The sequence below is a fragment of the Oryzias latipes genome, chromosome 24 (genome assembly GCF_002234675.1).
Source record: "Oryzias latipes chromosome 24, ASM223467v1".
NCBI lineage: Eukaryota > Metazoa > Chordata > Actinopteri > Beloniformes > Adrianichthyidae > Oryzias > Oryzias latipes.
The window spans coordinates 11,363,447-11,381,711 of NC_019882.2; the positions used below are offsets into that span (position 1 = coordinate 11,363,447).

General features: G+C 39.5%; 1 protein-coding gene across 1 annotated transcript in view; it reads right to left on the reverse strand.

Annotated features, from left to right (window-relative positions):
- LOC101157748 (patched domain-containing protein 1) overlaps positions 1 to 16,663 on the reverse strand; it is a 37,416-nt gene extending 20,753 nt beyond the window's left edge. The window contains 3 exon segments of the mRNA XM_004083640.4: positions 6,817 to 7,312; positions 14,454 to 15,008; positions 15,010 to 16,663. Of these exon segments, the coding sequence (XP_004083688.2) occupies positions 6,817 to 7,312; positions 14,454 to 15,008; positions 15,010 to 15,054 (1,096 nt within the window). The 5' untranslated portion in view covers positions 15,055 to 16,663.
- Positions 16,664 to 18,265: the final 1,602 nt, after the last annotated feature.

Below are 18,265 nucleotides of genomic sequence, written 5' to 3' on the forward strand. Positions count from 1 at the left end.
AGTTTGATACTTTCACCACCAATCAACCGTCCGTAAGGGAGCAGAGAGTGACATGCTCAACAAAACTGTAATTGGCCAGCTGGATAGTCAAAGAGCAGAAGGCACGAGGGAAGGCGGAAAGGGGAGACGCATGCAGATCACACAAATGTCCAGAGACAAATAGTGATGCCAGCACTCCTTCCTGAACATGTCTCAAAGCCCAGAGATAGCATTAGCCCCCAATGCTGAGAGAGAATAATGTATTAGCTTGACTCTGATGTGAAGAGAGGCTTTGATGAAGCAGATAAAGGGAAACCATGACACAGCTTTACATTTAATGAGCTGATCACTGCATAACAGCCAGGAGCCTCCTCTGCAGGGCTGCTTAGATATGCAGCCAGACTTTGTCAGCATGTTAAAAAAATCTTTTCTTTTTTAAAATTAAAGTTGGTTTGGAATTACTAAAAAAAACACCAATCAGAAGCTGCAGAGTACAAAAGTTATCTGAAGTGAGCAAGAAATGTATTTAGTTCCATGTTTTTATTTAAAAGTCCCACTCCGAATATCTTTTGATCCATTATAAGTCATTCCCAGTAGTCTTTGAATTATGATTCACATTTTTAGCCAAAAACACAAACAAACTGTGTTGTATTCTAGGACAGTTTCTGCAGAGCAGCAGAAGTTCATTAGAAATTCACCTCGGAGCTGTGGGCAGGACTGTTGGCACAGAGTCACCCATAACTGAGAGGTCTCGCTGAGCGGGTTTTCAACGTCACCAATTTCCAAGTAAATTTTTTTGTCTGCTCCTGATTTACACCAATTTGAATAAAGAAATACACAAATAAGCTATTTTATGCTTTAATTTGCTTTATGCATCTCCTCTATCATCAGAAAAATGACAATGTTAAAAACACCAAAAACCCAATTTCTTTCTGGGTGGGTCTTGAACTTGTCAATAATTTTCAACAAATTTCAAGTCCTATTCAAAAATAAAGAAGAAATATTTTTTCTGCATGACAGTACACATTCATGTCTATTAGGAGAGAGGAGCACTTGACCACAAAAAGCATTTGCCATTCATTTTAGACACAGAGATCAATTTCTGCCCCATCACACAGATGGAGAAAATTCTGGCTTCCACTCAAGAATGGTTTTCATCTCCCGCTGCAGCTCCGTGATCTGACAGGGAACGCCTAGACAGAGATAAATGGCTTGGTTTTTCTTTTTGTTTTGGATCATTCAAGCCTTCCCGATGTGGAGCCAATCCAAAACCAGAACATTTGAAACGTATCAATTTCTTTGTGTGAGATTTTTAATGGCTTCTGACAACTAAACTTCTGTTAAAATTCACTACTTTTGTGCATTTGCATTGTATTTGTTGTATTTTTTCATTTTTACTTTTAGATTTTAATTTTTGCCCTTAATTTAAATGTTCACAAGTTTTGTTTAGAAAGATAGAAACAAAGATAAAACACAGCAGAAAATAAATTCAGAATCCAAGCTACACTCATTGCCAACTTTAGGATTCTATTTGTGTTCAAATTAGTTCAATAGAATAGAATTTCTTCTCTAGAAGTACTTGCTTTATGAGGTGAGAACATAGTTTGTCAAGCTGAGTCTGCGACTGCGATTAAAGCATAGACTGTCTTTATTTGACCATGTCTAGTGAAGAACTGGGTTGTTAGACTTTGAGGTGCAGATTTTCTTCTACAAATTCCCTTCCATGGGAGTTGTAGGCAATGGTCTGATAAAGCTGAAAAAAGGCCACAAACAGCAATGAGACAAAACACTAAGGCTTCCAATCTCTCCTACAGCACCAAAACACTTGGTTCATAAAGTAATCACCTGGACCAACAGCCTCTCCTGACTAGGAAAGAGTTCTTTTCTTAAAGGGAGAAATTTTAGGTACTTAAGAACTCTAATAAAAAATCGAGGACATATGTTTGACCGACTGTTACATGCATCTGTAGTAGTATAGACTCTGTTCTGGAGAAATAAAATGAAAAGGCTAGGTTTTTCATCTTTATGGCCAATTCAACTCCACAATAGGTTGATGGTTGGAAACCAACAAATGAGATAAAAAATTATCTTTGTGCACAGATAAGCTCAATAATGTGGAAGGAGCTACGGCCAAGAGAAGGTAGCTGTACTTGTTTGGAGGTCTCGAGTAAATGCCATCTTGAGATCAATGTGCAAAAAACTATGGTTTCGGTTAGATTACACATCACAAGAATACTCCTGATGGGTTGTTTTAGGAGCTGAAGAAGGCTGCCAAAGAACGGATGAATGAATGGATCCATTGACAAATGGATGGATGGATGACTTGATGGATGGAGAGATTGATAGATAGATGGACAGGCTGAAAAATGGATGGACATGAAAATTGTATGGACAGATTCTTGGATGAATGGATGGAGATGGATGGAAGAATGAACAAACGGATGGATAGTTGGATGGATGGACGGACAGATTAGTTGGACAGATTAAATTTCTGAGTTAAGAGTTATGAGATTCAGTTGGTGTTATTTAACATGTATTTGTGGTAATTCCAAGGTGCCAATCCCAATTCTTAATATGAATGAGATTTTTTTTTTAATGATCTACTTTCTATCACTTTAAATAACATGTCTAAAGACATATATTCATGTGGTCATGTAAAAAAAAAGCTGAAAGAGATAAAACACAATTTCCCTTTTCAATACAAATGTAACATTTCTTCCTGTCATTAGGGCACAGGGCTGGGTAGTACCACACCATTATAAATTTGGTGTTTCAGCAACAAGAGTTTATTCATTACACCAAAGGGAAGTAATTGAACTCACATTTTTTTAAACTTGTGAACACAAAGCTAAGTTGAGGACCTTGAATCCCCAATCCACATTAACATTTCTAACTGGCACCTACCACTGACCATGATAAAAAAATAAAAATAATAATAATAATTATTATAATTTTTGAAGGGGTTTTTGTTCGTTGCCAAATCAACAGCCTGAACAGCCTATTAAAATGACACAAATGATCCCAACTGTTATCGTGGTCTCCACAGAAGGGATGAAGGGAACCAGAACAAACCAACGCGACTGCATGGAGATGAGATAATTAGGTCTACGGTGAATATCCCCACAATGATAAATCTGAGGTCTGTGTCGATGGATGCTCTAATGACTGGATGCTTCTGCTTGAGCAAAGTTGTTTGACGATGCATCTAAGGCATACCCGTGACAACAGGTTTTAGCGTACTCCTTCTGCTGCTCCAAGAACGTGTAAAGAAGATGCGCATCATTGGCTGTCAAATGATTAATAAAATAGAGCTTCTTATGGGGATTGCAGGTGTGTCTTGCAGTTCCTTTGAGGGACATCATGAAAATGATTAATTAGGGGGGGTGAAAAATTATAAATTTGTATGATGCACCTGCCTCTCATCTACAGTACTTCACCTTCACTAAACCTTGCATGTTGTATACGATTTTGCTATGACCAGTTCTAGCAGGAACCAAAACCAACTTTTTTCCCTTTCAAAGATTTTCTAACTTACAGTTTCCCAAATGAAGAGCATTACTATTGGTTCTTAAATCTAAACATTGTATTTTATTGATTTTATTGATTTTACTGATTTATCTATTTTATTGATTCTAACCACTATCACCATCTCATATGTGTGCTGGTTTTATTTCTCCATACTGGAAACTGTTTTTAACACTGATTTTGTCTCATATTAACTGTACAGCACTTTGTAATCTGGATTTCGAAAAGTGCTATATAAATAAAGTTTATTATTATTATTATTATTATTGGAGACAAACTGATCAAACAAGCTAATGTGAAATTATTTAAGACTCACTCAAATGAAAAAAAAAAGTGAAAATCTTCACTTTTGCAGGAATCTTTGAACCTCTAATGCTACATACACGCTCGGCATGTGGTGCGTTCAAGAACATGCTGAACGAGTTTTTGCATGCGCTTTTGACATGGGGTGTTCTCATAGGTCTACCCGATGCTGGTGGACGTATTCACAGTTGGAAGAGGATTGGTGAAAAATGTTAAATTTTGCTCTGGGCTCTTTCTTTCACAGCTTCATTCCAATTTATGAAAGACTTGGTGTCATTTAATTCCGTCAGGTCACAAATGGCAGTTATTGATGTCACTTCATGTCCGATTTTAAACCAGTTGGCACTTCCCTGTTTTGAAAAGGATAGGTCAAAGTATATGTCACTACCAAAGCTGAGTCCCTGATTGGTCAAAGTTTGACTGGTTTCACTTTCAGCGCACATTAAATTGTTATGAGTTTTGTGCTTAGAACCCGAAAATGGACGTAAAACCTGAGTAGCGATACGTGAACACAGGAGTGCAAAACACACATACGTGCGTGTTTATTTAGACTTTTCATTGAAGGTGGTCGCTCGAATGCACATTTCTGAGCCTGGTGTGAAAGTAGCATCACAGATAAAAAGTTGTTCTCATATACTTTATAATATGACAAGCCACCAAAATATTAGCAATATTTGCAGGTCGGACTTTCCTGATTCAAAGTATTATATTTTTTTTCATCCCACAAGAGTTGTCTGATTTGATCCACAAAAACATCTACAGATTTAAATTTGCTGCCTTGTTGACAAACTGGGAATCTGGTTTCCATCCAGTCCTCAGGGTCTGCATGGCTGTGGCGTTGGTATAGTGATAGGGGAGTCTATGGGGGCTGGCAACAATCTAGCCCCTGCTAGACTTTATCTTACAAAAGTCCTTTTCTTTCCGTAAACTTCTTTGCTTTTCTCACTATGAGTCATTTTCTTTCTCTCTCTCTTCTCACTTTACTCCTCCTTTCCTTCTGTATCCTCCTTTCCTGTCACATGCATTTTTTTCCTCGTTTTTTTCTCCTTGACATTCTTTTTTAGCTTCTCTCACCATTGCATCCCAGGTCATTACGCCTCTAGGTCAAAAGTAGGCGATCCTGCCTCCTGAGTCTTACTTAAACTTCAGTTATGCCAGCCTCCCTGCAGCGGGGGTTGTATCAAAGCTCCGGGGATGCTGTGACCTTACGAACGCACAGGGAAATGCAACTCTGAAAGCGTGTGCAGCAAATGAAAGAGGGGGGGGGGGGGGATTCACATCAAAAGCTCAATGACATTACTGTCTTTGTTATGCTTTCCTATTATTAAAAGATAACAGCGCCTCCTTTATTTTGTAGTGCTTCCTCTAAATTTAGCATGTTTTGACACTCTTTCAAGTTTGTTTTCCTTTTACAGTAATACATAAATTTGAAACAGTGCTAGAACTTTTTTAAAAATAATTGTATACCTTTTAAATATTTGTACTTTATTCTCTTTAAAAAAAAAATGAAATCCTTGCCAATGCCCTCAACAAAACAAAAAAGTTGCTGGGGGCATATTTTCAACATATGTTTTATATCCTATCTGTAAATAATGCCTATTGATCTTTCATACCTATGTGCAAAAGTGGGTACACATTAGAGCTGAATAATTGCATTTTTCAAAAGATAACTTGTATAAGGTAAAGACTCCTAGAGGCCTGGTAGTAAAGGCAATGCTAGTTAAAGTGGATTTTGGCAAACTGGGACCTTAGTTTTTTTTTTTGGTGCGTTGCACTTTTACTTGTCTGTTTAAACAGTAGAGATATTTTTAAACAGAACTTTGGCTTACCGCGTTTTTAGGAACATACGTTTTTCTTTTTTTTGTTGCATATTTTGGCCAGGGGTGTGACTTATACTCAAGAGTAACTTAAAAAATAAAAAAAGGCTCACATATCTGTTATTTTCCCACTAACAAACAGATGCCCTTTAGCGGCTGTTTTCCACTAACAACCGCTAGAGGGCACTGTAGGTATGTATTAGTGTTTGCTACTGACAGCAACACAGATGAAGAAGCGCTGTCCAAAACAAACATGCAAGAGAATCTGATCATTGTCCCCGTGAACTTTATACATTTTTCTTATTTGGTATTCATTACTATTCTTGTTTGTATTTTCCCTTCCTCTGACTAATGCGAGACAGCAATTTATCAAACCAGGTTAGAGAGACACAGAAGTACCGCTGAAAGCGGCCGTCATTCAGATGCTAGCTCATGAAGTAGAAGGCAAAAATCTGTAAAAGCTCTTCAGAATAAATAAACCCGATCTATCAACATCATCCGTGTCTTAATGCATTGGAGATGAGATATACAGTGAATGCTTCCGTGTATTGATAAGACTAAACACTTAAAGGTAGCTTCTCCCACACGAGACAGGAGAGTTTAGTTTATGAACACATTTAAGCATCGTATTTGACTCTCGTCAAAAGAGGCAGCATACCTGCATTTGACGTGTGAATCGCGTTTTTTCTGGACACAGCATTATGTCGGGATTGGTGAATTGGTTCAGAAACTTTTGCCCCCCAAACGTGATAGAGCCAGCTTACATAGCAAGCTTAACAGAAGCTACTCCGACCTTTAGCCTAAAAAATTTAGCAAATACCTTCCAAGCAATCAGATGGGGGTGCAACTACCAAGCTTATCATTACTTTTTAAATAAGACATGGCCCTTAATAAGAAAACCCTTTTAACTTGTTTTAGATGGAAATTATTATGGGTTTTCTTAGGTAGCAGTGACTGATACACTTTAGTGCTACAGCAGACAAGCTGGTTGTAAAGTAAAGGGAAACACCTTGAAAAAAGCTTTGATCAGAGCATCTATTTAAATGACACTGTAGTTCTGCACAAGCCCTTGAAAATTGTTTTCATTATCTTTATCTGCTACTGACAAGATTTGAAGAAGAGTTGTTATAACTGATTATTACTGTTATTTTTATTCAATCAGCAGACACACCAGAAGTCATCGTTTACTCACCCATGGCAAAGAAAGGAATTCCCAGCAATGTGGAGTTAAACTTTCCATCCGAGATGAAGAAGATCCCTGCGGCCGTCACGTTGGCAATACAAATCGTCAACACACCCAACAGGCCGAGAAACGGCTTCCCCCTTAGACAGTCCCGCATGGAGCTGGAGATGGTGGCAGCCAGGAGCACCAAAACCAAGCTGACCAGCACCTCCCCTTTGGCCAGTATACCAGTCTGATGGAAGTCCCGCCACAAGCTGAAGGAGGTGAGCGGCTGGATATGGAGCTGGTCAGGAGTTTGAGGTGCCCCAGTTGTAGACAGCTTGCTAACCAGGGCACAGAACTCATTTTCCCAGCGCTCTCCGATAATATCCTGCACTGCAGGTCCATTGTTTCGGAGATAGTAGGTGATCTGGACGGCCCGAGCAAACTTGACCTGCTGGTCCCGAGTGTTAGGAGAGAATGAGACACCGCCCAGCTGGTGTCCGATGAAAGATACGCGGCCATCCTGTAGAGAATCCAGACCAATCTGGTATTAACTTAAATCAAAGTAAAACATTCATAAACAAATATGTTTAACTGGTTCCTAGAAAAAAAAAACACAGTTTAACCCTTAAACACAGGAGCTTTAGCTCCAGTGTTGAAATTCTTTCGACTACCGTAACTCTTCAACCGTTTATTCAATAATGTAATTCCAACAGCATCTGAAGTGCAGAAAAGCAGCTATGCACAGAAATGCAAAACTTTCCATTAGTGATGTGTTAAATATTGTTGCAAAGCTGCTTTTCTTTGCGCCAATTTCTGCTGATTTGTGTTGATGCCGTAAACGGTCAGAGTTACGGTAAGTCAAAGGAAGTGTGTTATCTGGACGTTGCCGGTGATGGTAAAGTTTCAATATCTCTTCTCCAAATCACATCTAGGAATATATAGAACAAAGCATAAAATATAAAGAAATTTGTGTTGGTTTTTTTTTTTTGATCAATATAAATCTTATACCAACAGACAATCTCAAAAAAGTGTCACTTTGGTAAGGAACATGCATTGGCAGGATTCCAACTGAGTGTGTTGGCTTTGGCCATGAACTCTTTTAACATAGCAAAATGTTACATAACACTGGTATAAAAAATGCATATGTGTCTGTGCCAATCTAAAAAATGTATGACTATTTCCCATAAATGTAGAAAGTCGGTTTCAAAATTTCATTTTTTTCATACCATGACAGCAATTATTTTAAGTGTAATGCATGATGTTTATATTATTGTTTTCATTTTTAGCATTGTTTCTATTGCAGCAAACGCTGTTTGGTAAAATTTTTCACGTTAAAAATAAATATTTCTGCATACTCATGTGTCACATCCTTTCTGGCTGGTAGACTCCTGCTCTGCTAAAAGCGTGTGTCATTTCACTGCAAGGTACGAGTGTGTTTATGTAATGTGATTACTTAGGTAATACAAGGTATCCCACAGGGACCTGACTCCACTTTCGGTTATGTAAAATAACAAAGCTTTACACAGTTGACCACTGACTCTGCAACTCATCTAAAGCATTTTAAAGGAATCTCAACTCTCACAGCAGTGTGGTCTTATATTTTGCACTGAAAAGGAAGTCTTTCAGACTCTGATGTGTAGAATGAGACATAATCAGGGCAACAGCTTCCGTCTCTGCAGTTCCACTTTGCTTTCTATTTCTGTTCTTATTGACAAGATATAGATGTCAGCGGGAACTATAGTGATACATTGAGGGTTGACGGTGGATAAAGGCACAGCAAAAAGGGAATGACTGATAGTACCACAAAGTGATTCCAGTCAGGGATTTCTTTGGTTGTCCTTAAAGTCTGTGTCATCCAAACATATGCTCTCAAGATGCTTTCACACTGCTCTTTTTGGTACCAAAGTTTGTTTCTTCAGAAGGTCTGATTGGTGCAGACCAATTTCCCCAACTAGAATTACTGCATTTGACACAAACATAATAAATGTTGCAGTTCCTCAAAAAGCTGCTGGAGGCTGGTTTCAAAAAGAAAGCATTCTATTTTTCATTTCCATCTAAAAACTTAAAATTTGCACCAAAATGATATGTCTTTGTGTATATATGGTTTTCAAAAATTGTTGGTCACTTTAATGTGAAGCTTAGATTTCAACATTGTTATGGGCGTGTTTTTATTGACAGGTGGGTGGACCAATGGGTGAACTCTGACCAGTAGTTAGTCATCTCTGTAGCCCTGTTACAGTGGGCGGAGCAAACTCCTGCCAGTGTACTTAGCATCAATTTAGTCAAAATGCTATCAGTCAGTTGGGTATGGGTCAAAGGTGTTAAATCAAGAGCGTCAGGGTTAGCTTCTGACTGACCACAGCAAACGCGATTCACAGGATTGCAGAGCCAATTTGCTCTAAGTCTTTCCAGATGTGTTCATGCACATTAAGTCTTAATATCCTCCCCGAGTCAGTACTTCAACAATAGTATTTCTGTCTACAAATATTTATTTCATCTTTAAATGAAAGTCATTGTTTATTATTAATCATCAAAAAGCCGGGCTGTTATTCCTCCTGGTCCTTCATATAGAAATGCTGGATGGATTATTATTTATTTATAAGTATTTTTATTTTCCTGCCACTTTCACACATCACCATGTTGAACATACAACAGAGCAAAACGACTGTGTGTATTTTAGGCATCATCTCTGAGGTGCAAAGGTAAGCTCAGCAAAATGTAGGACTTTTTTTTCCTGTTTTTTTCTTTGCTTGGTAGAAAGGCTGCGTCTTCTACGACAAGCACAGAAATAAATCCCAGTTGTGACATCAAAGAGTGGGACGAGGCAGAAGAAGTCAGGCAAATGAATTATCCCAGACAGCTCGTCAGACGAGCAGGCGGGGAGAAAACTCCGAAACGCAGAAAGTAGAGAGTGACTGATTCAGTGCCAGGACGACTGGAAGGGGGGGGGCGACTTCACCAAGAACTCTGCAGGAGGAACCGAGTGTTAGGATGGAGGCGAGATGTGGAAGCGACTGACATACTGCACGTTGTGGAGGACAGCGGGGGTTTGTCCGGGAAAACCTCTCATTATAACATTTGATCATACATCTTTTAAATACTTAAAGGAGAAACATTTGAGTTTATGACCAAACTGAATTTTCTACAAATTTTTCTCAAAAATCAAGAAAACTTGAAATCGCACCAATGGCACATTCCTAAACCTTTATCTGTATACCTGATGAAAGCATGGTGTTTTTTCTTCCAAAACATCCTCCTGTTCTTACTAATTAGCAGATTAGCATATTAACATGCCTCACTGGCTCTCATAAAGGTGCCTGAAATGTAGAGCTGTGTGTTAAATGTGAATGAGCACCAAAACAATGCTACAGAGATACACAGGAAATATGGCAAAAGCCTTTTAAAAAAAAATAAAAAATAAAGTACTACCGGTATTCCAGCAGGAGATGCTCTTTAAGGTATTTAGAAGAACCAATAATAATATTTTTCTTTGTCTGAAGAAAGGCAGACAGTTCTGCTCTCATCTGTGATTACTAGAACAAATCCTACCAATCAGGATGCTAAAACTGGGCTCCTGCACAGCCAAGACCCCCAGTAGGGTACGAATACCCGGATATCCATGATCTGTTTTATTTAGGTGTCGCAAGGAGAAATCTTTGGTGCTTGTGCTGCGTAGAAACAGACATCTGATGCAGACGTGACAAAGGTGATGTAACCATTCCAATTGTTTAATGAACGTGACAAAGGAGACGCTCCGCACTTGATGCCAGTCTAGACATAAAGTTCGGGACTCAATCAGGAACCAAAGATTTTCCCAGTCTGTATACTTCCTTAGAGTTACGAGTAATTTGGTTTTTAACTAATATTGAAAACCAAGGTTGTACTACTACTACCCTCAAATAGCAATTATTCAAACCCAATACATATAATTACAAAAATCAAGGTTTGATCTGTGAATCATTGATTCATGAATTGAACTGGATCGCCTCCACAGCCCTAACAAAGACACTAAATTTAACAAAAAGAAAAAACGGAATTTGTCTAAACAGACACACGATTATAAAACAAAAGCCAGGCTGACAGCTGCTAAAACTAAAGCAGAACAAACAACATCAAGAAATAAATGTAACAAACCTAAAACCGTGACTAAACCGAGGACGACACGCAGAGGGAGTTGACAATGACTAACTACAACTGTGGGCTTAAACACACGGTGGGGGTTAATTAGGTTAAACTATTAGCTGTAGTGAACACAAACTGAAACACAGAGAGGAAAACAGAAATCCAAACGACAGCATGTTTCATAACTGAAAATTATTACCATTAAAGATACTAAAAAAGTGTAAGAAAAACCAGGAAGACATGAATAAATTCCCGGATGGCTCAAAAGAAGGAAAAAAAAGCCCCAACTAGCATTTGTATATCTAGGTTTTAAGTGTTTTATTTTGTTAAAAAATATTTTGTTCTATAATATGTTTAATATATATAATATATTTCTTCTATAATATTTTGTTAAAATGTTAAATTTTTAATTTAAAAATGTTGATTAATTCTAAAATCATTGTAAAATGTTTGATAAAAAAGATTAGATTTAACTTTATTGATCCCACCGTGGGGGTCAGGCATCAGGCGCAAAAATGTGCCAAAAGATTTCAAGGTAAAGAAAAAATAAAATAAAAATGGAATTATAAAAATGATTGGTTGTAGAAACTATTTGATTGTTTGGTTACTGAAATGAGTTTTTATGTCACGGAAATGGAAAGACAGATTTATTATAATGATGTTTTCAGAACTTTTGCAAGAACAAAACTTGAAATATTTGTTATTTTATTGCAATAGAATAAACCAAATATTGGTATTCCTAACAAAATTAAGGATTAAAATCCCACAATCTGAGATTTTAGGGATTCTAATAGAGAGAACATTAGCTTTATCAAAGAAACTTTCACGTACTTCACTGCCTCACAACTCCTGCCAACGCTCACACTGAGTGCAATGTTCCTGTTCCTGTGACAGAAGCAAAGAACTCAGAGTGAACAATCTGGAAAAGCGCTACTTTGTGTCATCCTCAGACTCAGTACATGGATCAAAAATCTAACAACCACCAACAGAGCTAACACAGACAAAGACGGTTTACAGAGAAGGGCTTGTAGTTATTTAAAGATTTCTTTGCCCAGAAAGCAAAACAAAAAAAATCCAAAAGGAGAATTTCAGACGGCAACGAGGCATCATCTGCTTCTGCAGAAAATCTTCCCTTTCGTAACCAAACCAAACTATTTTCTTCATTTTCTTGAAGGTTGTTTGTCATAAATCTCTAGCAATTAAATTACAGATGTTTTAAAGAACCACAGATGTTGCGCCTGACTGTATGATGCAAAGATCAGAATACAAAAGAGGTCTGAACGATGAAAGGATAAAAAAAAAGCTTTCTGCAGCGCAACGAAAGTGTACACCACATAAATTATAGGATTTAATCTAAAAAGAGGCAGAAAAAAAATCTCTTGCATGAAAATAGAAACATAAACTCATTTTACCTTAAAAATATTGATTATTTATCAAAGAGTCCAGACACTTGTTTTTTTTGAATATGTAATTAATTTATTTCTCACACTAATTATTTTTTTTTAAATAAAAATGAGCAACTTAGGTATTGAATCAATTTTTACCATAACTGACAAATTTTAACACACGTTTGTAACTTTGACAGATGTTTCTGGTGGTGGCCGTATTTTCCTCTGACAAAGATGAAGCCATCAATTTCAACAGTCCAACTTAGCAAGATATTAGGGGTCATCTCTTCAAAATTAAAGTCTGTTGTGCATCATCACCAGTTTTGCTTCATTTTGTGTGTTTGGGAGCTATGAAAACTCATGTTAACCTTGAACCAAAAGTGAGAACTGCTGCATTATAAACGTTTTGTAGAACCTCCACACATTCATAGACACCTATATGTCCAAAGGCCGCATTAATAACAGTTCAGAGAAGATTTGTTAGCTCTTTTCTTGTGCTTCTGTAAAATATGCAGCCCACAAATGCCTAAAGCATTATTATTTAGAGATAAAGTTTGATTTGATTGGATTTGATTTGAACTTTGGACCTCAAGCTCCAAACAGATGCAGCAAACAAAAAACGGAAACATGATCACCCAGAAGTTACTTTGGAAGAAAAGTAGTTCCAATTTTAAGTGATGCAATGTGAACAGAAACGTGTCAAACTGGATAGAAACCGGTTCCACATCCACAAAAACCTGAGATCGGCCAACAGAAGTGACACCAAAATCACTTTATGTATATAAAGGTATTCTACAAAAATTGTAGTTTTTATTGTTTATTTTTATTTTAAACAGTATTTTACTGTGTTTGCGTTCAATTTTATAAATATTTTGCCTCACATCTTGAAAAATTTAGGTTTGTGATTTTTATTCCATCACTTTATACTGATTTGTAATGTTCTGAACAATCAAAAGCACTTAGTCATTTAGGGAATTTGGAAAAACTTGATCTCAAACAAAAGGATTCTTTACTTTTATGAAGGCAAATAAATAAATAAATAAATAAATAATAACCCTCCTAAAAATAAATGTAATGTTTAAGGAAAAATTGGTCTAGGGTCTTACGGGTTGAGGCTATGAGGGTTAAAAAAAGGTATACAAACTGTTTGTGGTGTATGACGGGATTATTATGTTTTTTTATTGCAAATTTTTAAACTTCCTGAATAGAAGGCGATGTGCTTGTGGTTGATCTTTCCATGGGAATGAAGAAGCTGCAGGATCTGTCAGAGTTAACAGGGTTCGTGCAGATGCATAGAGGAGGAAAGGGGGGTGAGGGGGTGGGGGTCAGTCAGAATGCCAGAAGGAAGCTGCGAAAAATAAAATAAATTGAAATAAAACAAGAAAGAAGTGGCAGTCCGTTAAATTTTAGGTGTCAAAGGTTAAAACCACATGCCTGGTTTCCATTTTAGGTCACTTTAAAAGTATAATTGATCTGCAAAGTCATAAAACCCAATGAACAATCTACATTTTTAAAAGCTGTTTTTCTGATATTTAACCTAAATCAGGTCTAACTGACCCAAATAAATAAACATTTTTGAGCATTTTAAGAAAATGTAAAGGTTAGAAAAATAAACAGTTTTGTGGTTTATGATTGGGACTTTTTTTTTAATTTTAGTGAGAAACATTGCAAATGTTTGAACTTCATGCATAGGAGCAGATGCGGCTGCTGCATGGATGTTTCCATGGGAATGAAGAAGCTGCAGGATCTGTCAGACTTAACCAGATAAGGTTCGTGCAGATGCATGCAGAGGGGGGGGGGGTCAGTCAGCATGTGCATGTACAGGAAAGCCAGAGGGAGACACTGCAACAAGGAGAAACAAACAAAACCCCCCCAAAAAGATGCCAGGATCTCCCTGTGTGTTAGAGTGGAAGCAGTTTTTCCAGTTTGCAGCCAATCAATTCACCTGCAGCGTGGAGGGAGGGGGGGGGGCTGAAAACTGTGTTACTGGGGGGGTTTCCTCACCGGTTGATCCATGCAGCAGTCTGCAGCATGACTGAATGCGAGTGTTCATTCAGAAATTATAAAGGGAGTGGGGGGGCTGTGATGCTGCACTTATGGGGGTGCACGGCCTGGCTCTGCAGATAAGCATTAAGGAGAAGCGCGCCTCACCTTCAGCGTGGTGTTGGGGTAGCTCAGGGGCACCTTATGGAAAGTGCTGTTGGACAGCACCGCTTGCCTGATATCCTCGAAGATGGTGATGATATCATCCAGCAGGCAGCGCTTGTCCCTGTGGCTCAGGACGCAGAGGTGCGCGAACGTGTAGTTGAATCCCTTGTAGTTGACGCGCAGCTCCAGCACCTGCTTGTGGACCTGCAGAACCTGATCGGCCAGCTCCAGGATGTTCCCCCCGGACTTGGCCAGCAGGATCAGCCTGCCATATCTGCCCGGGGTGTGCAAATCCGAGTACAGCTTGTGCTTCGACCGGTCAATGGGAAACAGGCTGTTGGCGAGACTCCGCTCGATCTTGGCGAGGCTGTGCGTCGGCGCGACCAGCACCTCCAGGTCCCGCTCCGGCTTGAATCGGCTCAGCACGGTGGATCCGAAGATGATGGTGAGGACTGCGGGGACCGTGAGGAAGAAAACGGGATGCCTACTAACGAACAAGCCCAGCCAGTAGAAGGAAGCCTTGAGTCCTCTGTGAATCACTTGCCGCAGCATCCTCCACGCCAATCCAGCTCGCAGATGCCCCGTCTCCTCCGATGAAGCACATGTGACATCCGACTCCCTTCCCCGGCTCCGCCACGATCCCTAAGAGAATTTACGCCGCCATGCATGCGCGCCTTCGCGCACGCACGCACACACTGATCTGCGCGCACAACAGCTGGAGAAGGACAAAAAAAAAGCACTGCAGCAATTCTAGAGACGGGCGGACGCGCAGACACGCAGACGGATCAGGGATGCATCACGCGTCAGGCAACTGAGACGAACCCCTGCGGTCCCATGTCATCCGCCGCCGAGGGACGCAGAGCGAGCCGCGGATCTCCTTCGCCGCTGCACCGGCTGCAGAAGCGACGAGCCGGCGCGGTGCGGTGCGTGCGTGCCTGCCGTCTGCCTCTCCAGCTCTCGCGGCGGCGGCGCCTCGTTTCTACACTTAACCATGTGGCGAGGTTGGAGGAGGAGGAGGAGGAGGGAAAGTGGAGGTGGCGCTGGTTAACTGATGGTTATTTTTGGGAGCATTGGAGGAAACTTGTAAACACGCTCCTGCAGCAGGTGGACCTTCAGCTTTGGATTCATCAAATGGAGGAGGGGGTTGTGTCGAGCTCCACAGTCACTGGTTGGTACAGGCAGGGTGGCAGACCACCCCAACGTCTGATTCTTGACACCTTAAACCACAGAGACCCCCAGGATTTACCCACCTGTTGTCACAAAGGCCAAAATCATAACCACAAGGTTGAAACACAAACATATGTTATACAAAAACCAACATTTTAGGATGACTCATCATATCCAACCCCTCCAAAAATGGGCACATTGACATCATAACTCACGGTGCAGAATTAGATCCTTCATAGATTGGGTTGCCATGTCTGTTCACTGGTTGGCACAGGCAGGGTGGCAGACCTCCCCGATGTCTGATTTTTGACTCCTTAAAGTGAAGACAGATGTCCACGCCATCCAAGATTTACCCAATTATTGTCAAAAAGGCTACTCACAATGATGAAAGTTCTAAAATTTGTTATAAAAGCTACACTCGAGGATGACTCATCGCCCATTCACTTCCCTCCAAAATGTTTACATTGTTATCGTAATTCATGGCTGAGAATAGGATCCTTTAAAGATTGTTTGGATCTGCTGGGTTGCCACTATCTGTTCACTGGTTGGTGAATATGCTCTTATTTTTGACTCATTTTATCGCAGACAGACATCCGAGCCACCCAAAGTTTACCCAACTATGATGAAGGTTCCAACATAAAGACCTGAACCTTCCTGTAAAAACCAATAAAACCAACATTTAGGATGACTCATCACACTATACTGCAACCCAATACCAAAAATGTGCACACGGATATCATTATTCAAGGCCCAGAATTCAATCCTCAAAGATTGGATCAGTTGGGTTGCCACTATCTGCTCACTGGTTGGTTCAGGCAGGGTGGCGGACCACCCGAACATTATATTTTCTGACTCCTCGCATCACGGACAGACGTCTACGTCACCCAAGACTATAGTCAGAAAGGAAAGACAGCAACACCTGAACATCCCTGTTATAAAACCAACACTTTCGGATGACTCATCGCCCCACACCAGTGTTTTTCAACGTTTTTTGAGCCATGGCACACTTTAACCTTGACAAAAATCCTGTGGCACACCAGCATCCAAAAAAACTAACGAAAAAAAAAACAAGAGGAACTCTGTATTGATCTACAGCCCCTCCGCAATCTCACATGCATTTTTGTGATAATTGTGGCAGAAAAAGAAAAAAAATTCCTTCATTTATGGGATATTTCTGTAAAGTTGACCAATCTGTAGATATTTTTGCCTTTCTTTGCTAAGAATTAGGAGGCAGCAAAGTGAGGCGTTAGAAAGAGGCGAAGGACTGCTGAGGGATCTCTGAGGTAGCAGGCGGTTTATACTTGAGATTTGGCGGAAGTTACCAAGAGGTGGCGAGCTCGAAATAAGAGTAATGCTTTTTTTTTAAACAGAAGTAAATATATATATATATATATATATATATATATATATAGATGTACTTATAGCTTACATTAAGGGCTTGTTCTACCAATTTATCCATTTTGTTCAGTTTTATTTTTATTTTTATAAGAGGTGTGTCTCCTTTGAGATCAGGTTTATCTGAATTACCCGGTGAGATGTTAAGGCGTTTGGTTCCACTTTGCAAGGCCTGGCAGAAATTGTGGCAGAAAAAGCTGGAAGTTGCAGCTGTTTTTTCCAAAAGATGTAATAAAAGTTAAGTTAGAAGATTTAAAAACTGTTTGATGTGTGTTCGTTGGGGTTTCAAAACATCAAAGGAAGACTCATTGGGCACTGAGACGCTGTCACTTTAACCCAATGCCTCATGGGAGATGTAGTGCAAACAGCCGCTGAACGCAACAGACTCGCTTCTCTGAGCTTCATTGTTTTGTTCACTTTTTTTACGGTCTGACACCAGATTCTGTGGAAAGCTACACCGCTAAAGACGAGCTTTAGCTGGTATTTTTGTTAGAACTGAGCGACTTTACGAGCTAAACCAGAACAAGGAAGTGAAGACTTTAACCACTTCTGATTGGTCAGACTGATGTGTGATTAAGCCTCCAAGAATGATTGGTGGAGATAGTTAAAGGGGCGGGACTTTTCCGAAAATGTCTGAAGCTATGGCTAGATCGCGGTACTGTCTGTCTTATCAAAATATCTTTGATTTAATCAAATAAACTCAAAGAAAAAAGTATTTATGATCTTTTATATTCCTAACTCCTCAGTGTTTTCTCAGGGCCTGTTTGGATGAACACAGAGCTGATATCCTGGAGATGGTAAATGTTTTTAGATCAGTTAATGAGGGCAATTTCCCACGGCACACCTGACCATCTCCCACACTGCTTGAAAAACACTGGTCTACACCACAACCCAACACCCAAAAATGTGCACACTGATGTCATGATTCATGGCTGAGAAGGAGATCCTTCACATATTGTTTGGATCAGTAGAGTTGCCCCTGGAGATGTCAAAGAAACAAAGTTTATTTTTATTTCATTTTTATTTAGGTTTATAGTGCAGAACGTGACTAAAAATCTCTTCAGTCAATGGCCAGGAACTACGAGGGCGGCTCAAAACATCAAGAGAAAGACGGATGTCCTGCGTTTTACAATTCCTATCTGAATAGTTAACTTATTAAAACTTTATATGTCGATTATCAGTTTTAAACACTTCATACAAGTTACTATGGTATGGCGGAGTTATGTTGCAAGGCAGTTACTGGCAAAGAGACG